At 38.4% G+C, this 23,401-nt stretch overlaps 1 protein-coding gene across 1 annotated transcript in view; it reads right to left on the reverse strand.

Annotated features, from left to right (window-relative positions):
- Positions 1-19,469, reverse strand: part of LOC108667771 (sortilin-related receptor) — a 32,244-nt gene extending 12,775 nt beyond the window's left edge. The window contains exons 1-13 of the mRNA XM_018154834.2: positions 19,297-19,469; positions 13,358-13,442; positions 12,755-12,874; positions 12,196-12,300; positions 11,800-11,916; positions 11,020-11,124; positions 10,076-10,180; positions 9,739-9,858; positions 9,184-9,288; positions 7,753-7,847; positions 7,244-7,430; positions 6,798-7,006; positions 3,103-3,178 (exon numbers count right to left, since the gene is read on the reverse strand). Of these exons, the coding sequence (XP_018010323.1) occupies positions 3,103-3,178; positions 6,798-7,006; positions 7,244-7,430; positions 7,753-7,847; positions 9,184-9,288; positions 9,739-9,858; positions 10,076-10,180; positions 11,020-11,124; positions 11,800-11,916; positions 12,196-12,300; positions 12,755-12,874; positions 13,358-13,442; positions 19,297-19,302 (1,435 nt within the window). The 5' untranslated portion in view covers positions 19,303-19,469. The remainder of the gene's footprint in view (positions 1-3,102; positions 3,179-6,797; positions 7,007-7,243; positions 7,431-7,752; positions 7,848-9,183; positions 9,289-9,738; positions 9,859-10,075; positions 10,181-11,019; positions 11,125-11,799; positions 11,917-12,195; positions 12,301-12,754; positions 12,875-13,357; positions 13,443-19,296) is intronic.
- Between the last annotated feature and the right edge of the window lie 3,932 nt (positions 19,470-23,401).

Consider the following 23,401-nt stretch of genomic DNA (forward strand, 5'->3'; position numbering starts at 1 on the left):
CCTCTAGATGGGGCATGAACAGCACTCCTCTAGATGGGGCATGAACAGCACTCCTCTAGATGGGGCATGAACAGCACTCCTCTAGATGAGGCATGAACTGCACTCCTCTAGATCTGTCTCTTATACACATCTAGATGTGTATAAGAGACAGTATATATATATATATATATTAGTGTAGTTAGGCAGAAGTTCTTCATTTATACAGGTTTGATTGAAGACCAGAGCGTACTTTTTATTAACAATTTTCTTATTGTTTTTTTTTTCGATGAGCCGAACGAAATTTCTTGCAGGTGCTTGGAGATCAAAAAGCAGATTACCAAATGACATTTTACTGGAATGCGACGTTTCGAATATATCAATATTCATTATCAAGCAAGTGAACAGTTATTACGTACAACGCTAAAAATTGAAATTTGGACATGACATAAGTTCATACAGAAAGTATCGTAGATACGGTTCAAAATCGAAAATTAAATTAATCCGAGAATAATTTCAACGTCCTGACGAATCCGGTAGTCTGCAAATTGATAGCAGGAGACTCGTCCTTAATGATGGTACTCGTCCTGGTGCAAGACGATAATAATTCGTTCGTCTCTAAAGTTTATCGAAAACCTACAGACGTCGGAAAGGTCCTGAACCATGGAAGCGAATGTCCCCTGCGCTACAAGGACGTCCTGGTGTAAGACGATAATAATTCATTCGTCACTAAAGTTTATCGAAAACCTACAGACGTCGGAAAGGTCCTGAACCCAGAAAGCGAATGTCCCCAGCGCTACAAAGTCAGCACAATACGCGCCTTCATATATCGAGCGTTCAAGACCTGTACCTCTGCTCGTGACTTAAAAACTGAACTCCGAACCTGCAAACAAATTCTTGTTAACGACGGCTATGCAAACAAAACGATTGACAAAGAAATTTCGAATATCAGAGCACGTCAAAACCCAACAGATGATTCCCCATCCAGATGATTCCCAGGTTGCGTCACCAGAATTTACTATCAAAATCAAATGAACGATGGTCATAGGACTGACGAACGAGGCCTCAATTCAATTGTGCAAAATAACATCAGCTGCACAACAGTAACTGACCGAATATATCTTATGATTTACTACAGAAACAAAAAGATCAAGAATTTAATCATGAAAAACAATCCATGTAAAAAGTCCGGACCACTTTAAGAAACCAATGTCATTTACAAATTTTCCTGCATGAAAGAAGGTTGTAGACTTCTCCAAAATGTAAATTACATCGGTTTGACAAGCACGACATTGAGCCTTAGACTCACATGCCATCTGCAAGCTGGAGGACCAAAGAATCATATGCGGGAGCCTGAGGCCCACAACGAGACCATCACCCGTGCCACGTTGGAGGCCTGCACCAGCATCGTCATGCGGTGCCCCGACACTACGAGACTGTTGATAGCGGAGGCTCTCATCATTATGGACGAGTCTCCTGCTATCAATTTGCAGACCACCGGATTCGTCAGGACGTTGAAATTATTCTCAGATTAATTTGATTTTCGATTTTGAACCGTATCAACGATACTTTCTGTATGAACTTATGTCATGTCCAAATTTCAATTTTTAGCGTTGTAATGACTGTTCACTTGCTTGATAATGAATATTGATATATTCGAAACGTCGCATTCCCGTAAAATGTCATTTGGTAATCTGCTTTTTGATCTCCAAGCACCTGCAAGAAATTTCGTTCGTCTCATCGAAAAATACAATAAGAAAATTGTTAATAAAAAGTACGCTCTGGTCTTCAATCAAACCTGTATATATTTACGCTGTAATTATAAGCGTGTTTTTCGTTGTATCATTGGGTTTGGTACGAGAGTGAAATCGAAGTATTATGAATTGGGTGACTTTCGAAGAATTAAAAATTATTAGAGGATAAATTAAAATTATTTAAATTAATAAATTTAAAAATAAATCAAATTATTATTTTTTATTATTTATATATTATTAGAGGATAGGAATTAGCAACCACATTAAGTTTGCGCTATGTTAAAATGGTTATAACTGAGCCCTGCACACAATAGATACACTAAGCTGTTGTTTGCAAATATTTTAGGAGAATTTTGAGGATAGGTTTAAATGGTTTTTGCCGCAAAATGCCTAACAGTATATGTGAATGTGATTGTTTAGTGATGGCGAATATTAGAGAATGTTTAATACTGGTTAAGGCGAGAGAATGCTTTGCTCTGCCGTATGTGTAAAATGTTTGGTACCCGCAATAGGTGGTAATGTTTGGTACGGGGGAATGTGTTAGAATGCTTCGTACATGGATAATGTGGGATAATCTTGAGCGGTGTTGAATATTGGAGAATGTTGATCGTTGTGTGCTATTGCACATGGGAGAATGCCGATCGTAAAGTTTTATTGCATAATGAAGAGTGTTTGGTTTATGGAAATGTTTGAGAATGCTGACTGCTGGTGAATATTGAAGATTGTTTTGATCGGGCAATGTGCAATTCTGGTAAATATTAGAGAATGTTGTGGGTAATGTGGAAAGCGGGGGTGGAAAGTTGTATTAACTGATATTATTCCCGTTTTAAACTCGTGTTTACTTGCCACTTGTTTCATTGTGCTGCGATGATACATGATGATGCATATATATATTTTTACGGATGTCCATCAATAGCCGGACAGGATTGGTAACATTACCGGACAGGGGTTTGAAATCCGGACAAAATCGAGTCCGGTTATTTACTCTGCAATTAGTTTGTACCTGCAAACCGCGCTAGCTCCGTTAATAAACCCAGACGACGCCCGATCAATCAGAGCGCGATTATGCTAAGTCAACATTAAAATAAGTGACCTTCATAGCTTCTCGATGTTTTATTCATTTATTTAATGTGCTATTCTTTCTAATCGTATTTTTATATCGTAATTATTATCGAGAATTTGTCCACAAACAATAAGCTGCAAGAAACTAAAATATTATAAAATGCATCTAGCCTTATTTTATTAAAAACAAGTTTTGCCCTAGTGCAAGACTTATGCAGAAAATGATTTAGAACTATAGATGCTAAAAAAATTTGAGGAGATCCCCCCAAAAGAAGAGATAAAGACTGGTTTGGTGCGCAATCTCTGTAACCTGCTGGTTCTGTCGTGACGGATGTCGCCTTAGCAGCAGAACATGCGTGGTTAGCGTCAGCGGTGCAGCTTTGTACCTGCGAGTCATGGGACGTTTGCATTACCACAACTGAACATATGATATGAACTTAAAATGTAAACATATGATACGAAAAATCGTTGCAGGAAAATTTTAAATTTGAGATTGAGTTAGAATTAGTAAGAAACGAAGAAACTTTAAGGAAGAATTCCTGCCTAATTTCACACGTGAGTTATTTAGTATCTCTAAACTGATAGATACCAGATCAGTAATTTACAGGTTGAATTATTTAATGGTGACGAAGTAAGGAGTAGTTTTCAAGTAGAAGAATTTCCAAAGTGCAGCATTCATGATTATGAAACTGAAAAACTTCTTATATGAGGAATTGAATTGTAACTCAAGGAAAAAGGTTATGATAATTCATCATGGACTCCAGAAGTTCATTACACATTGAGTTGAACTCACGTCGCGTTGAACTCGTATCGAATTGAATTCATATCTAGTTGAATTTTAGCACATACATATCAAGTTCATAACAAACAGAAGCTAAAATTAAGTTATTTAAGTTATTTCATTCTGATAAAATTACATGATTAACAAAAACGAAACAAGATTAAAAAATAGAAAAAATGTATTGAACATGATTCATACGAAGATGTTAGATAAGTATATAAGCTTCTAATTGAACCTCATAACAAAATGGGTGAAGCAACAAAACAAATAAGGTTCGCTCCGAAAGATGCTCATAGTTAGATGTAACCAGTCAATCATGCCGGAAGATTGGCCTCAGGTTCTCTGGACTCTAAAAATATAATTGGTCCAGTAGCCACGACATTTTAAAATCATTAATTTAAACCTGAATTTGAGTACGCTAAAACGTACGGCATGAAATTTGACGGAGAGAATGTTAAAGTATGAGATACAATCGTAGACATTTAAATTAATGATTGTTGAATGAGCGATGATGTTAATGATGGAGAAGCAACAGAGAAGGAAGCAACAGAGAAGGAAGAATATTGCCAAGAAGTTGCTACAATTAGAGCTGTGAGCCCTTCATATAGGAATCAAACCACAGGACCGAGAACCAGTACTTCCAAATCTGGTTGAAAACTTTCATTGATCATATAAAGAATAATTGTTATACCTAGGTACTAATGTTAATGTTATTTTTACAAGATGTCACTTATTATTTGGCTTCCTGCAAGTTGAAAATACAAGTACTCCCACACGAACTTCGGAAACGAAATTTATTAAAATGATCATGATGTTGTACACGTCAACAATTTGTGTTGAAAAATAGAATCACAAAGCTAACTTATTACCGACAGAAAGAGTATAATCCATGCATACTTTAAAACTGCAATGATCGAAATTAGATAAAAATAAATTCTATGAACTGGCATTGGAAGGACTGGATATATATCATTCTATTCCGAATATCCAAATATCGATGAAACAAATAATAAATTTCATTAGAAATTTATGGGTGATATAAACGTTATAACTATCCCGACCGGATGCCACGAGTTGTAGTGTATTAATAAGTACATACCTTAAGATATGCTCAAGGAATTTATTGATATTAAGGCAAATACCAATACGATTAAATATGCTCTAGCTACCCATTATCCTCAATTAAAATTTTATTTGAACTGAAACAACAGCTTGCATATTCTGTTAGGTTATGACGCTGGGATATCGGAAAATGTATAAAACATGCATGTACAAATTCAGTAAATATAATGTCTGTTAAAACTTGTTCACCGATGTATAGTAAATGGAGACATAGTAATGATGATATATGAAATTATGTATACAATAACTTGAATACAGTTTTCCCTAACGTCCTCCCATGGCATAAAAATATACAGTATTCTAGCCAACTAATTTATCTGTCCGTAGATCAACTTCAATTTTATATGTAATCTCCTAATTCGGTTAGCAGATCAAAATAGAATTATTTTGAAAAACCGAGGTGAAGAAATAACAATTAGAATGCACTTATGATCAGGAAATGTAGATTATATTTAGACAAATTAATTATTAAAGTAGAGAGCACACAATGAAACTGAATCGTTCATATTGATGAATCAACTGGAGAATTGAAACTCATAATTATGGGACTCAAATTGAAACTGATTTAGATCGTAAAGTTAATGACAGCAAGATTATTAATCGAAATCGATATCAGTTTCCACTACCATCTTAAATTAGTCTTTATATCGAAGGAACGAAAGAGGATGGTAGTAGTTGTAATTCCAAATATGATATATAAATATATATATTAACAGAATGGTGTAGTCATTCGACCGAGAAACTCTTAAAATAAGCAGCAATTTAGGGTTATAGTTATACTGTTTTCTTAACAGGTGTAAAATGTTGACAACGTATCAGCAAAGCCGCAGAGAAAATATTATGTTCTTCTGGAGTCTTGATAGATGCTAAGAAAAACAGAAAATCGAATGACTGAATCAATGAAAGTAGCGATTATTTAGAAGCCTCTGATGGTCAATTCAATGCCAATTCCCCCCGAACATTTTTTTCTGACAAATTAATTTATGGAGTCAACTGCGACTCAACCTTGAGGAGAAAGGACGATGCTAATGCCACGTCCGAAGCTAGTGATAAAGATCCAAATAATCAAGAAAAAGTTCTCGATATCGAGATTACTTTCAAATGACTAATTTAGAGAATGTCAATTTATAAACTTTCCGATGAATATAAGATTAAATTGCGTCGCCATAAACTTGATAAAATTCAATTGTCAATTGCATATTTCAATCGAAATTTAGAATAAACAATGGTTATACTTGGAATAGATGAAACGTTGGACTTTGATACCAAATTCTCGAACTCAAATACCACGTTATATCAATTTAATTCTCCAAACTGCTAGAGATAATTCACATATTTCAATACACTGACTTTGCACTATTATTGAAAAAATTAATTTCTTCGACAGAATGAAAGGTATCCTGCGCAAAACTCAAGTTAAAACTGACGATGAAGCTGGTTTCTGAAACGTTTGCTCATTAGAAAAACGCTGAATTTTCGGGCTATTTCATTGCCTTTAAAATTCTTGAAAACTAGTCAAAGTGATTACAGCAATTGCGATATGCCCTCAGCAGAGCTTCAAGAAATGTATTATGAAACTTATAATATTAGTCATACCTCTTTGTTGATAAATAAGAACGAGCGCATCTGCTCTGACAAATATATAAAAAATTCGAATCAATCATGCGGTGGAAGTAACTCTATTAATGCATACTCTGGTTAATTCATGCTTATTTGCTCGGTAACGGTGCTGGATTAAAACTGCAACAAAGTCCGGTCAACTGGGCAGACAGATTGTGGCCTGTAGGTGCAATGCAGGTGTGCGTTATTCCTATACTACACATACATGTAAATTTATATGAATATCCTGGGGGACCATGAGTATCTTTCTGTCTAATCAGTAATTACAAGACAATCAGCACAAAAAAAGACAGCCACAAAGTCTCATTTCCTTGAACGATTGAAATATGATGGCGAAAATTGCCCTTATTGGTATTTGGTAATTTCGGGTCCATTTAAATATTTTTCAGATTTATTATTGACCCTCTCATTTCCCCGCACAGCATCACAGTGATGCTCTGTCGCCTTTTTCCTAGTACGCAGTTCCCTACACTGAGCCTGACCTCAATGTTGTACGTGCGTTCAGGTTGTAGTTCCTTGATGGTGTGGCAGAAGTGGGCTGCGCTGTCGCTGCACTCCGACGCTTCGACGTAGTGAGTGACCGTGACGCGGTAGCCTCTGATGGCGGCCATGGGAGGACAAGATTTCCTCCACCGCAGGCTGATGGAAGTGGACGTCGTGGAAGAGGTCAACTCCTCCACAGGCTCAGGAGCTGATGATAACCACGGAATGCTTGATTTAGGAAGGGTGCCATGAAGTTTTATGCTCACTCTTGCTATATGCTTTGCTTAAAAAATAACTCTTAGAGATAAGAAATTAATATGTTTAAAAGAATTGTATGCAGTAAATGATTACGGCGTCAACTTCGTTTATGACAGAGAGGGAGCAATTTAGAGGTAAGGGCAATGAGGTCTCAATTATAGCAGTAGAGAGAGGCAGTCCCGCTCACCTTCACCCGGCCGGGTCTCGAACACTTCGCACTTCTCACTTTGTCCTCCGTCGTTGTATGCGTACACGCACACCTCGTACTCAGTGTACGCCTTCAGCTGCGTCAGCTCCAGCTTAGCCGTGCTCAGATTGTGGAAATATTGAACAGCGTCGGGTTTCTTTGGGGTGCAATCTTCTCTTGATTTCATCTGCGTGAAATGTTCATAAATTAAGAATATTGAAACATGTAACAGTTAAGAAAATCCTTGAAATAGCATGTAGTTTTTCAAATTATGAAAATCTGAGGATGAACGATTTATATTAGCAAACATTCATAGAGTATGATTTTGATCGTAAGTTGAACGATCTGCTGCGTAATATGTAACGTTCCAGAGGGTTGCTGAATATAGTAAATTTTTACTATACAAGTATTCTGATTTTGTTTAATTATTACTTGCATATTTTTCTATCCTAAACAACGACCACAAGTCTCATAACTGAATTATTCCAATTTTATTATTTAATACTTACCGCCAGAGTTACGTTGAAAAATTGCTGCGTACGCCACGTCCAAGAAACGCTGGCGGAGGTCACGGCCGGCGTGACAGTCAAGCGGGGGACGTCGGCTGCCGGCGGTAAAATTGCAGTTAATGTGGCGTTGGCAGTGGAGAAACGCGGGAATATCCACCGTACTGACGTTCTTAGGCCAGAGCAATTTCAGGAGCCGCCATCTTCGATGAACACACTATCGTTATGGACTGAGTCTAGTATTTTGAATAATCTTATATTAAGAAAAATCTATCTATCTCTGTGGAACTACATTAAATATCATGATAAAATAAAGTAGGTTCTGAACAAAATTAATAGTTAACTTCTCTTGCTCCGTAATGGAAAACTAGAATATTTGATATACATGTGAGCGTATGTAGTCTCTGCTGGCCTGTAATGTATTGTTCAGGGCTACAGTTCTCAAGAGCGAGGCTGTGAGGGCACGAAGCATTCTAAACCCACTTATATTGAAAATTATTTCCTTATTTATCCGTATTTGTTCATGTTTACAATATTTTTTGCTTCTGTTACAGTTTCCAATTTTCAAATTATTCATTTAATTTACGAGTGATTGATATAATTGATTACGTCGTAACTTGTGACGCAATTAATAAGTACCCCCGTTAACTAGTAACGAAATAAGTGACTTAATGACCAGGAAGGTCAGGTTTTGGAAGGTTTGCAACAGCATGCTCAGATTATATCATCAGGATGATTGCTTCCTGATGATATTTCCAACTGCACCTAATGAAAGGCCAAGCCTTTTGGATATTATTCGATGCCCCTTCCCTTTCTATTAACAATCGATGATCTTTTGACGTAAATCTGTCGCCAGCTATCGAGTTTTAGCCATTTTAAATTAAATTTTAAGGATATAGCTGAATAATATCTTCACCTGAACACAAAATCTTGTAAACAATAGCAAACTGCTCTGAATGGCCCATTAGATAAGGATATGAGATTAATGGAAAATGGAACGTCTAAAGTGAAAAGCGAATTTTGAGTACCTTAGAAAAGTTATTATTGTTCATTTTTAAACATGTACCTAATGCTTTTGCGTGGGTTAAAATTTCAATTTTATTGAATAAAATATAAACAATGCTTACTTATCAATATCCTTTCTATATAATGTTTCTAGTACCATTAGCAATATACTGACTAAATATAAAGAGAAATCCTGCACTTTAACTTGATATATAAAGAAAACTGTAATGTATCCAATATTTATGAGTGTCACTTTATATGTTTATGCGACTTCGTCAGCTAAATAATTTAATTTTTGATTAAAACTAATTTATTTAAACCTCGGAACGCAAGATCGTTAAATTTAATTATATTAATTTAGAACCTACGCCGACTCATGATGTGATGACACACACACTTACTGACTCATTACAACAGCCGTGTACTCACAATGCTTCTCATCACTCCAGTCCCCGCAGTTGTTCGTGCCGTCGCATTCCCAACGCTTGTGGATGCATCTGCCGTTGCCGCATTCGAAGTGGTCACCTGTGCAGCCTGCGATGAATCAAATAAGCCGTCAATCTAGGTCCGACTAAGTAATATAAATAACTAACTTTGCTCAAGGTGATCAGGTTTCCTGAACGCGAGACGAGGTAGAATGTATAGGGGATAAGAATTTGATGTATGCGTTGTTTACAACATCGCATCAGAGGTGGTGGAAAAGTCTCAATATGCAATGGGTTCAGCGGTCCAAAACTTCCCGTGGAAAGGAAATCCAGCCCAAGAAGGGGGTAAAGTCGAAAACTCGACACTAGTCATAGCATGCTTGCGAAACATTGAAAATAATTCGACGGTGAAACGTTATAATTGAATGCAGTCGAGGAATAATTAATTTATATTCAAGAAAAAGAAATGAATGTTAGGAGCAGAAAAAGATCCTCATATTAACTCGAAATAAAAGACAGTAGAATTGCACGGAAGCGTTTGCGTCATCAGGCAACTCACAGTCGCGCTCGTCGCTGTCGTCGCCGTCCCAACAGTCGTCGCGTCCATCGCACCGCAGCGTCTCGTTTATGCAGCGGCCGGTGTTGGCGCACTTGAACTGACCAGAGCGACGGCACGTGCCTGCAATTACAAGTACTTAGGTATAGAATTTTCAGACCCTAAATAAAAAATCCCAATGTATGTTTTCATTTTTTTTTGTCGTCACAGAATAATTGTTCGGCTCCAATAATTTGTTTTGAATGATGTTATTGTTGTAATTAATTTTCTCAATAAAATTTATTTATCTTAATTTTATTGGTTAGGTTAAGTTAGGTTAGACAATTAGCCGTGTACTCACAATGCTTCTCATCACTCCAGTCCCCGCAGTTGTTCCTGCCGTCGCATTCATTACGCTTGTGGATGCATCTGCCGTCGCCGCACGTGAAGTGTTCGCCGGTGCAGCCTGCGATGAATCAAAGAAGCCGTGAATGGCGAGTTGCGGTGATATTATAATCCCAATGGATACATATTTTCTGAGTTATTCTATGATTACAGCAAAATATTGTCAAGATAATTAAATTTGTAAAATTCGTGACATATTTTGAGAGAAAGGAAGTCATATAACGTACTCAGTGACAAAGGAAGTCATATAACGTACTCACTGAAAGGAAGTCATATAACGTACCCTCCCCCTCCAACCCACTCCTCCATCTTCACATTAATATCAATGCACGATGATCGGGTTTTCTGAACGCGAGGCGAGGGAGAAAGCGATGAATGTGGAGAAATAAGAATGTGATGAATGAGATGTTTATAACACCTGCTTCAGAGGTGGAGGTATCAAAGGTTCTCACCGGTGCAGATTGGCGCTTGCGTATATTATGAATTTTAAACATCATAAACTTAGTTAACTTATTCAGAATAATTTGATCAAATTTGTTTCTAAGATCTGGGCGAAGAAAGAAGCTGAAGATCAATTGATCAAGAAGCCAGATCCTAACTCCACACTGGCGCAGATTATGATTATTTTTAATAGTAAACACTAACTAATGATACAAGCGATAATTAAACTTAATAAATGAAACTTTAGCTCACACTTACTCACCATAGGGACATGGTATACAGAGAAACACGCGATGTGAGTCGAAACAATAATGTGAGTTTTTAAAAAGGATTCTAGCCGTGACTCGTGATAAAAGACTCATTGACTCACTTGGCCATCATATTAATTTAATACCTACGCCGACTCATGATGTGATGATACACACACTTACTGACTCATTACATCAGCCGTGTACTCACAATGCTTCTCATCACTCCAGTCCCCGCAGTTGTCCCAGCCGCTGCATTCCCAACGCTTGTGGATGCATCTGCCGTCGCCGCATACGAAGTGGTCGCCGGTGCAGCCTGCGATAAATCAAAGCCGTGAATGGCAAGTTGCGGTGATGTTATAATCCCAGTGAGCTATTAATTTAATACCTACGCCGACTTATGATGTGATGACACACACCCTTATTGAATCATTACGTCAGCTAAGGAATAATTGAATAATTTTAATAGTAAAATAATTGAATAATATTAAAATTAAATAATATTAACAATAAAATAATTTTAATAGACTTATTTCCACATAAATATTTTACGCAGGGTGATTATGTTTGCTGAACGCAAAGCGAGGAAGAATATGTAGTGGTAAGAATGTGATGAATGTGTTATTTATAACATCACAGAGGGGGTCTCAAAAAGTCTCAATATTCAATGGGTTCAGCAGGCCCAAAACTTCCTGTAGAAAGAAAATCCAGGCCCCAGAAGAGGTTAAACTCGACAGCTCGACTTTAGTCATGGCATGCCTGCTAATGGACGTTAACAAGCATGCTAACGTCCATAATTATTATTATAACGTCCATGCTAATTAGTAAAGGACGTTGATAGCGAAACGTTATAATTGAATGCAGTCGGGGAATAATTCATTTATATTAAAGAAAATAATTGAATGTTAAGAGCAGAAACAGATCCTCATATTAACTTGAAATAAAAGACATTAGAATTGCGCGGAAGCGTTTAACTCGTCAGGCAACTCACAGTCGAGCTCGTCGCTGTCGTCGCCGTCCCAACAGTCGTCGCCTCCGTTGCACCGCCACGTCTCGGGTATGCAGCGGCCGGTGTTGGAGCACTTGAACTGACCAGGGCGGCACACGCCTGCAATCGCAAGTAATGCGTCTAGTGACGCTATAAGTGAACTCCATGACTTAAAAAGTGACACAATATGTGTCACTTGTTAACTTTAATCTATTATTCATATATTTATGCGACTCTGTCGGTACTAATTAATATAAATGTTTCTTAAAGGCTTTTTTTAAGCCCCGACACGCAAGATTATTAAACACACTTAGCCGTCATATTAATTTAATATCTATGCCGACTCATGATGTAATGATACACACACTTACTGACTCATTACATCAACCGTGTACTCACAATGCTTCTCATCACTCCAGTCCCCGCACTTGTTCTCGCCGTCGCATTCCCAACGCTTGTGGATGCATCTGCCGTCGCCACACACGAAAGGGTCGCCGGTGCAGCCTGCGATAAATCAAAGAAGTCTTTAATGTCGGGCTAACTAATTAACATAAATAACTCATTTTATACAGGCTGATCAGGTTTCCTGAACGCAAGGCGAGGAAGAATGTATAGGAGGTAACAATGTGATGTATGTGTTGTTTATAACATCGCATTAGAAGTGAGGAAATTTTCAATAGGCAATGTGTTCAGCGGGCCCAAAACTTCCTGTGGAAAGAAAATCCAGGCCCCAGAAGAGGTTAAACTCGACAACTCGACTTTAGTCATAGCATGCTTGCGAAGCATTGGAAATAATTCGTTAGTGAAACGTTATTATTGAATGCAATTGAAGAATAATTCATTTATATTCAAGAAAATAATTGAATGTTGGTGATCCAGAAAGTACAGATCCTCATATTAACTCGAAATAAAAGACAGTAGAATTGCGCGGAAGCGTTGGACTCGTCAGGCAACTCACAGTCGCGCTCGTCGCTGCCGTCGCCACAGTCAAAGGATGAGTCGTTGCGTCCGTCGCACCGCCGCGTCTCGCGTATGCAGCGGCCGTTGGCGCACTTGAACTGACCAGCGCGGCACACGCCTGCAATCACAAGTAATGCGGTAAAGAATTTTCAGATCCTAATTAAAAAAATTCTAATATGCGTATTCATTCTTTTATCGCCGTAAAGTAATTGTTCTACTTAATTAATTTGTGTTAACTGATGTTATTGATTTATTTACTTTCTCAATAAAATTGATTTATCTCGAAGGAAGGATATATCGGTTATTAGCGTCTTTATCGGTTATTAACGTTTGGGTTATTAGGCGGGCTGCATATGAGCTCATTCCTGAATGAGTGTTTAGTTTTAATAAGATTTTATTGAATGAGGTGAGTGGGGGAAGAGATTGCCATTGCAGGGGGAATGTATAGTGCTGTTACGTATGGATTGCGGAAAATAATAATGTTGTTACGAGGGGATAAATAGTTATGCCGAGAATGCAAAGGTTAGGTCAATGTAGTGCCGGTTAATTGAATTCAATTCATGTTAACCATAAGGAACCGAACCTGGAGACTCAGACTCACCTGTGCCTGTGGAAGTTTGTTCACCTGCAGCTGTGGTTGTCGCGGCTACCAGGAGCAGCAGCAGTCTGCAGCAGCTACTCATTCCCTGTAAAGCAACAAGAGCTGTGAGTGACGTCGCCTTGTAGGCACTGGTGCTAACATTCTCGCTATCACAACTGGGAGAATAAAATTAACCTTCAACAATGATTAACCTGATGCCAGTTGACTTCATGGCTGCAGGACATCGTCGGGGCCGCCCATTGAACGCTAGCATTGTTGTGCTAGTAAGAAAATATCAGTGAAGAATGTCCCCTGTTATCGAACTGAATATTCATAATGTCGGTAACTAGTAACACAATGAGTGACCTTCATAAGTGACCAATAACGTAAATATGAGTGACCTATGCGGAAGTCAATGAGTGACCTAATAAGTGACTTACGTAACGTAAATAGTAAATAGTAAATAGTAATATCACAACGACGGTAAATTTCAAACGCTCCTACTTCAGCTCTAGCCAGACAGCCAAACTCTAACCGTGCAGGGAAGTAAACTTGGTATTCTTGACACTTTGTAACGAAGGCACTGGTGGATGTTTGAGATGCAACTTAAGCCAAAGTAAGGAATTTATGAATGAACAAAATGAATCCAGCGAATAGCAGGCACTGAATTTATGGTGTGAGTTGAGTCGAGTCGAGTCGAGTCGAGTCGAGTCGAGTCGAGGCGAGTCGAGACGAAGGCGTTGTAGCGAACTAATATGATTCTGCAAACAAAAATAATAAACTTAACAAGATGAGGTAATAATACTTAACCCTAATTATTCCTGACAGAATAATTATATTTCGTAAATATCACAACTCGAATTTAAATGTCACTAAATAACTGACTATTCACAGAACGTTCACCAAAAGTATGATGCAAAGTTCTTCACGACCGACAGAATGAGAGTTGCGAGTATCGAATCGGATCATCAGGTGAACAGGCTCCATCTCTAAATGAATATGCATGTAAAATCGAAAGGCAAAAACATTAATGAAAAAGAATGAGTACAAATCTATCAAAGTGACAAGTAAAATTGCGGAACAAAAAATTAGTGATGCATGAGGGGCAGTTATATTGCAACCAATTATGCAGCTCGTTTATACTGTAAGGTAACAATATTTATACCATTTGTCCCTGGATATTTCCTCATTAATATCTTCCTTGTTGAAAAATAATCTCCTTCACTTCGATATGTTCATAAACATCTCCTTGTGTTTGCCTTCCCTGTTTATTAAGTCACGCCCTTGGTGACGTCAAATAGCAAAGCTATAAAAGCTCTGTTTCAAGCGATTAACTTCAGTCTTGGGCGAGGACCGCTACAGTATACCCCATTGCTCCTGTCCATGTCAAACAGGACAGTAACGCTAGCTGAACGTCTGAGTGGAGAACGCCCCGCGGATACACTCTAGACTTATTCATTTATTTAATTCAACTGGACGCCGAAGACATCATTGTTAAAGCTTCAACTTATAAACTTAGATTATCCTAACTGTAAGCCGAACTATAATCCTACAAGTATATTATATAATCGTTTACGCTGTTCCTCTATATCCTCGGATCCCGCTACAGAAGAACCACCCTCAGGTCATAATTAACTACGATTCAATATCAGAGTTGCATAGAAAAGCAACCTGTTACAGTGGCGCCCGAACAGGGACCTCTTTCAGTGGCGCCCGAACAGGGACCCGTCCTTGGCATTGAATGCTGTCTCCGCCCTTGGCATTGAAAACGCCAGCTTCAAGGCGACTCATAGACCTACCGTACGCCTGACCACGCTGACGTCACAGCTTGGAACAGCTGGTCACAACTCTCGAATCTGCGTACATAACGATGACTGCCGTCACAGATTCCAGGATGCCAAATGACTGAAAAATGACGATCATATTCAAATGTCTCCTCCGTCTTCTGATGGCATCACGGTTATTTTCCGTGTGAAATGTTGAAAATTCTCTATACGGACTGCCGAGATTATTGTCCACATCCTTAGAGAATATTTTGGGTCTCCTTCTCGTCGAAACAATTCAAGCAGAGTCCATCGTGATCGCATACTTCACGAATTTCGTTGAAGTTCGCCTACAGTGCTGTTATCTGACGTACTGATCACGCAGTTCAGAGAATGGTAGCGGCATATTTCCTCAGCGGCATATTTCAAGGTTGATCAGCCGCATATTTTATTTTAGCAAGTGATTTCGCTTGATGTTGCCTCGGCCTTAGCTAATTAATGACTATTAATGACTATGAATAATATACATTAAGAGTGTTCCTTTTTTACCCAAGCGCCTTATATATTCTTGCGCACCGCTTCTTATTCTCTCAGTTTTCAATGAACGTTGAATCTTTGGATAATTATCATATGTATTACCTCCTATCTACGATAGCCGAATGTTCTATTTTATATTAAGCTGAGTTTATTTTGAGAGCAGTTATTTTTAACGCATTATTGAAATTCCGATTTCCGTCATCACATGTTCTTATTGATCGACGATTCATTTTATGATTTTATTGTTCTACGATTCATTCTCCTATGACATTTATGCAGCAATTTCACATGGAATTTCGTTGATATAAGGAATTATTTTGTTTCTTCTGATCTTCCAGTATGATTCTTATATATGAGTACATGTGATTGAAATTGTTTTCCGTTGTGAGCTATATTGAAATGATTCAAAGATTCTTATCTTATGTTTTCAGTATGCAAATTCGTTCCTGTCAAATTAGGGACCAATTTCTCGTAGGGAGGAAGGTGCTATTGTGCATCTGAATTTGCTATTTTTAAAATCTCGTAGCTATTGAAATGTTTTGCTAATTATTAATTCTTGCTAACGGCATGGTTTATTGACATGCTGCAATTTGTCATTTTTTTGCATTTTGACTAGCACTAAAATTCAGGAGCGTTAACACTTAAGTTTGATTTGATAAGATCGAGGACGATATAGAAATTTCCCCGTAGGGAGGAAGGTGTAAGGTAACAATATTTATACCATTTGTCCCTGGATATTTCCTCATTAATATCTTCCTTGTTGAAAGATAATCTCCTTCACTTCGATATGTTCATAAACATCTCCTTGTGTTTGCCTTCCCTGTTTATTAAGTCACGCCCTTGGTGACGTCGGATAGCGAAGATGTTCTACGATTCATTCTCCTATGACATTTATGCAGCAATTTCACATGGAATTTCGTTGATATAAGGAATTATTTTGTTTCTTCTGATCTTCCAGTATGATTCTTATATATGAGTACATGTGATTGAAATTGTTTTCCGTTGTGAGCTATATTGAAATGATTCAAAGATTCTTATCTTATGTTTTCAGTATGCAAATTCGTTCCTGTCAAATTAGGGACCAATTTCTCGTAGGGAGGAAGGTGCTATTGTGCATCTGAATTTGCTATTTTTAAAATCTCGTAGCTATTGAAATGTTTTGCTAATTATTAATTCTTGCTAACTGCATGGTTTATCGACATGCTGCAATTTGTCATTTTTTTGCATTTTGACTAGCACTAAAATTCAGGAGCGTTAACACTCAAGTTTGATTTGATAAGATCGATGACGATATAAAAATTTCCCCGTAGGGAGGAAGGTGTAACGTAACAATATTTATACCATTTGTCCCTGGATATTTCCTCATTAATATCTTCCTTGTTGAAAGATAATCTCCTTCACTTCGATATGTTCATAAACATCTTGTGTTTGCCTTCCCTGTTTATTAAGTCACGCCCTTGGTGACGTCGGATAGCGAAGCTATAAAAGCTCTGTTTCAAGCGATTAACTTCAGTCTTGGGCGAGGACCGCTACGGTATACCCCATTGCTCCTGTACATGTCAAACAGGACAGTAACGCTAGCTGAACGTCTGAGTGGAGAACGCCCCGCGGATACACTCTAGACTTATTCATTTATTTAATTCAACTGGACGCCGAAGTCATCATTGTTAAAGCTCCAACTTATAAACTTAGATTATCCTAAACTGTAAGCCGAACCATAATCCTACAAGTATATTATATAATCGTTTACGCTGTTCCTCTATATCCTCGGATCCCGCTACAGAAGAACCACCCTCAGGTCATAATTAACTACGATTCAATATCAGAGTTGCATAGAAAAGCAACCTGTTACAATACTGAATCAGATAAGCAATAAGTTACACGACACGACACGAAAGCTTAATAACATTGCGACTTTAAAAACATTTAATCAAGCACAAAAAGATTTAAGGGAGGTGTCTTGACTGATCATTTGAGGTTATAATTACGTTCTATTGCGCTAAGACATTTATTCTACTTCGAGAAGTTCTATTTCGTGGCGCTGCCTGACAGCTTTGCGACAATCCCATCCGCATATTGTGGTACATCGCTGCCGCGCATGGCTCATGTGATACAAAAGCAAAGCCACATGATTTTACTCATCACCACATGAGCCCTCGGTAGATTTCATGTCAGTATCAGCCCACTCAGCTGCCTGGAATTAGGACCATGCACTTTCTTGGACCATAAAGAAAAGGGCAAACATATTATTGCGAATACTCTCGAGATTTTCTCATCTATTTGTGGTATTTTAAAGCCGACCATGAAGCTCTCGTGTTTGTTGCTCTCTCGAATTCGTAAAACTAGAAAATAGCGATAAAATTCCGGACTTAGAAGAAGACCAAATGAAGAAATTCAAAAATCTCTGACCCCAAAAACCAGATACAGCAGTTAGTTGGGCTGCACAATGCAGCAATATACAGCAGCCAGCTGGGCTGCATAATGCATGCAGGGTTGTACAGCTGTTAGCGGGGCTGTGTAATGTAGGGTTGTACAGCAGTTAGCTGGGGTGTGTAATGCAGGGTTGTACAGCAGCTAGCTGGGCTGAGTAATGCAGGGTTGTACAGCAGTTAGCTGGGGTGTGTAATGCAGGGTTGTACAGCAGCTAGCTGGGCTGAGTAATGCAGGGTTGTACAGCAGTTAGCTGGGCTGCGTTATGCAGGGGTTGTACAGCAGTTAGCTGGGCTGTGTAATGCAGCAATATACAACATTAGTTAGTTGGGCTGCGCAATGCAGCAATATACAGCAGCCAGCTGGGCTGCATAATGCAGGGTTGTACAGCAGTTAGCTGGGCTGTGTAATGAGTGGACAGAGGGGATGGTAAGAGACCAGATGGCTTAACGGTTTTCCCGTTTTCTAATGGGAGGTGTTTGTGCTGGGATGCAACCTGCGTCGACACTTTTGCTGAGTCGCACGTCAATAATTCGGCTAGTAATGCAGGGTTGTACAGCAGTTAGCGGGGCTGTGTAATGCAGGGTTGTACAGCAGTTAGCTGGGCTGTGTAATGCAGGGTTGTACAGCAGTTAACTGGGCTGAGTAATGCAGGGTTGTACAGCAGTTAGCTGGGCTGTGTAATGCAGGGTTGTACAGCAGTTAGCTGGGCTGAGTAATGCAGGGTTGTACAGCAGTTAGCTGGGCTGAGTAATGCAGGGTAGTACAGCAGTTAGCTGGGCTGTGTAACGTAGGGTTGTACAGCAGTTAGCAGGGCTGTGTTATGCATATTTGGACAGCAGTTGGCTGGACGGTGTAATGCAGGGTGCACATTTTGTTCGGGGTAACACAAAATGTGTTAGTAATAATACCGAAATAATACTGCACTTTGAAATTAAAAAAATATGTGTGCACGAATCAAACACTAGTATTTTCTCGGTGAGAACATTAGTGTTTTCAGCATGGAGAAAGTTCTCAACAAATTGTTTACCCTCGAAAATAAAATATAGTGCTTTCATGCAAAGAAGATCTTATTAAATAAATTTATATCCTGAAAAATATATATTCGTGTATCTAGAGTGTTGCCTGGTTAAGTTCTTCACGAAAAAGAGGTTTTATCTGGTTCGGTTACTAGTTAAATGATAAAAAGATCCATTGATTATTATTGATCACTGCATGGATCCTCCTTACCTTCATAGTTGGGGGCTCGAGATGACGCACCAGCTTCAGGTGGATGAACTGCTGCTGATATACTGAGTGCTAATAATATTGCCACCGAAAAAACTGAATTTTGAACACTTTTAAGTTATAAACAGAATAGAACGGATTCTGGAAAAAAGTGTTGAACAATTTTATGTTATAAACAGAATAGAACGGATTCTGGAAAAAGTTTGCGTATCAGACGTCATGCCTCGTGAAGGCCCAAGTAACACTGAGCAAACACAACACCGCGTGACGGCGTGACAGACGCGTCCCAAGCACACGCCAGGTCATCTACCGGCCAACTGTAACTCAAACTACCAGCAGTCTACAGTCAGCCAACTGTAACTCAAACTACCAGCAGTCTACAGTCAACCAACTGTCACTCAAACTCCCTGCAGTCTACAGTCAGCCAACTGTAACTCAAACTCCCTGCAGTCTACAGTCAGCCAACTGTAACACAAACTACCAGCAGTCTACAGTCAGCCAACTGTAACTCAAACTCCCTGCAGTCTACAGTCAGCCAACTGTAACTCAAACTACCAGCAGCCTACAGTCAGCCAACTGTAACTCAAACTACCTGCAGTCGACAGTCAGCCAACACGAACTTAAACTCCAAACAGCCTGCAGCTTGCAAACTCGAACTCAAACTCCCAGCAGTCAACTGCAAGTAACATTAACTTAAAATAGCAGAATATCCGCTGAGATGGACGTCTAGTAAATGTTTGATGTCAATTTAAATAATAGGCATAGGCTTCTATGGTCCCTAGTCAGTTTGGTTAAGTAAGACACTTCTTAAATGCGTTCAACAAACAATCGAAGTCATGCAGCAAACTAATGCACCGAAGTTCATCCGGCAAGCAATAAAAATGCATCCAGCAGTAACCAGCATTAAAACTAAGTGCTACTAACAAACCATCATAATACCAACAATACAAATACATCCAATCAACCATCCAAATGCATCCAACCAGCCATCCAAATGGCTCTCCTGTGTCGAGATATTTTTTTTAAGTAGGCCACGTATCAGTTTGTACGATTGCATTCAATCGATACCTAATACGTGATATAGATACATGATTTTGCCAATATCTCATCTAGTTGATGTAAATCAAGTTTGTAACGCCGCCTATTGTAACGCGATGTTAATTATTCTCAAGTTGATAAAAATATTTGATGTCAATCAAGATTGTAACACCGCATATTGTAACGCGATTTAACTATAATCTTATATATTTTGCTGCTACTTTCAAGTGTTAAACTGTGTATACGTTGACAGCCAAGATTGTTTTTGAACGCAGTCATAACAATTATATTATCGTCATCATGTGTTCCTATTTGAATTTCTTAATCGACGATTCCTTGTGATTTAATGTATTTTTGACATATGAAATTTTTACTGTTTGTCATGATCTTCACATATAATTCTAACATTCGATTTCACATGATTTCTGTTGACAGCTATATTTAAATGATTCAAACATTTTGAACTGATTTTTTTCAGTATGCAAATTCGTTCCTGTCAAATTAGAGACTAATTTTCCGTAGTGAGGAAGTTGTTATTGTGCTACTTTTAAGATCTCGTAGCTATTGAAATGTTTTGCTAATTATTAATTCTTGTTAACAGCATGGTTTATCGACATGCTGCAATTTGTCATTTTTTGCATTTTGACTAGCACTAAAATTCAGAAGTGTTACCACTTCCGTTTGATTTGATAAGATCGAGGACGATCTAAAAATTTACCCGTACGTAGGAAGGTGTCAGGTGACAGACAATGTTGATACCATTCGTCCCTGGATATTTCCTGATTGATGTCTTCCTTGTTGAGAGATAAGATCCTTCATATGTGATATGTTCATGAGCATTTCCTTGTATTAGCCTTTCCTGTTTATCAAGTCACGCCCTTGGTGAGGTCAATAGCGAAGCTATAAAAGCTCTGTCTCAAGCGATTAACTTCAGTCTTGGGCCGAGAACAGTCGTGTGTACGCCCTTACTCCTGTCCGTATTTATCAGGGCAGTAAGCCTAAATTAATGTCAGAGTAGAAGATACACTCTAGACTTATCCATACTTCAACTGGACGCCAAAGACATCAGTGTAAAAGCTCCAACTTATAATCTGATTATCCTAAACTGTAAACTGATATATTCTCACTAAGTATAAGTATCTAATCTGTACTTAACTCGTGCCTCATTTATCCTCATTTAAGTCAAGGCACCAGAACCTGCCTCAGGTATCAGGAATCAACCCTTTGGATGCATCCAAAAAATCATGAAAATTCATAAAACAACCCATTTGAGAGTATTTGAGTAATCACTTAGAGGCAACCGACAAACCATTTGCATAGAACAAACAAACTTTTGCTATCAACAAATTGCGTCCCACAAAGCAATAAATTGCACATGACTAACTATTAACATGCTCAAAAAAAAAACAGCCGATTAGTCGAAGAAACTCAATAATCCTACAAACCAGCAAAATTCTCCGTTAACCCAAAAAAATTTACAATGTACCATCCAAGTGGATGTAACAATCCATTTAAATGCACCTACCGAACTATAAAACCATTGAAATGCATAGGACTTCCTACATAGGCAGTTTAAGAACTCTCTGAATCCTCTGAAAAATAAGTATTCAACACACCTTCAACTAAACATTTCAATATTTTCAACAAACTTACTCAATGACTTGAAGGGAGTCATTGAGTATATTGTATACATTGAACTATTGAACACATTGAAGTATGCAAGTATCCCCACGGTTTATACAATGTCCCAGAAGGATTACTAGAATAATTTGAAATAAGAACCAACACCAGGGGCCAGGGCTATAAACTAAAATAATATGCGTTTAAAAATTACTTTTTAAAGATAACACTTCTGAAGAATCCGGTGTTTTGGATGTTACAATGTCCAATGAATTTCTTATTTTATTTTCATATATTAAAAAAAGTTATATATCGAAATTTTTTTAAGATATAAAAATGTTGTAAATTTTCAAAAGTATTTATTCTGTCAACTGATTCATGCATTGTCTCTGAATTTATGCAATTGTGCAAAATTTCAGATCGATTGGACAGGTTGAAGTTTGTTAAATATCGATTATAAGATTTGTAGGTTATAGTTTCACGGCTCCATCCTGCTAAAGCGCGACCAGCCCGGCTAAACCCGGCGCCGGTCTCGGCTCAAAATTTTAACTGGGTCTTAGGATAAAACTTCATATCATACGGTTTTAGATCCCAGATAACAACAAGCAAACACGTTTAGAACGTAATTTGCGAGGCAATTACTAAATAACTAAAGCAAATAATTTAATGGAAAGTTAGGGGATAAGTGTTGAGAAAGTTCGGAATGTGGGTTGCAGCTATGCAGTGTGTTTAACAAGTGTTTGTTTCGAGACGGTGAGGCCGAGTTTGTTTACATCGAACAATGGGAGCTTACTGCGAGGTAAATTCCATGAGAGGAGGAATTCGGTTAGAGGCTTAGGGCAAACTGTGCGCGGTTGCTACGAAAACAAAGGAGCTAAATTGCGCGCCAGAGAGGTTCTTCTGAAGGCACGGTTACGCAAGCACGGTCTGCAGTGAAAACTCATAAGCATTACTTTCGGCACATACATACTTTTTGTATATCCTTATACAGTACTTCCTCATGTATATATACGGGCAACATTGGGTTAATAGTGGAAGTGCGTATAAATGCGAGTAGAGTTGGGAGGGAAGTTAGTCAGTCAGAATGTCAGTGGAGTTACTCACGTCGCCGGTTAACACAGCCGTCCTCGTCGCTGCGTTCGAAGCCTTCGCCACAGTTGAATTCTCCGTCGCACCGCCACGTCTCGGGTATGCATTGGCTGGTGTTGGCGCACTTGAACTGATCAGAGCGGCACGCGCCTGCAATCACAAGTAATGCGGTAAAGAATTTTCAGATCCTAATTAAAAAATTAAAATGTGTGTATTCATTTTTTGTGGTCTCAAAGTAACTGTTCTGCTTCATTAATGTAATTAATAATTATTTTGCAGGTACTCAGTAGAAATTGCTGATACTAACTGGTGCTTGCTGGAACTCACTGGTGCTTGCTGGTACTCACTGGTGCTTGCTGGT

This window comes from Hyalella azteca, unplaced genomic scaffold, assembly GCF_000764305.2.
Source record: "Hyalella azteca isolate HAZT.00-mixed unplaced genomic scaffold, Hazt_2.0.2 contig1331, whole genome shotgun sequence".
Lineage (NCBI taxonomy): Eukaryota > Metazoa > Arthropoda > Malacostraca > Amphipoda > Hyalellidae > Hyalella > Hyalella azteca.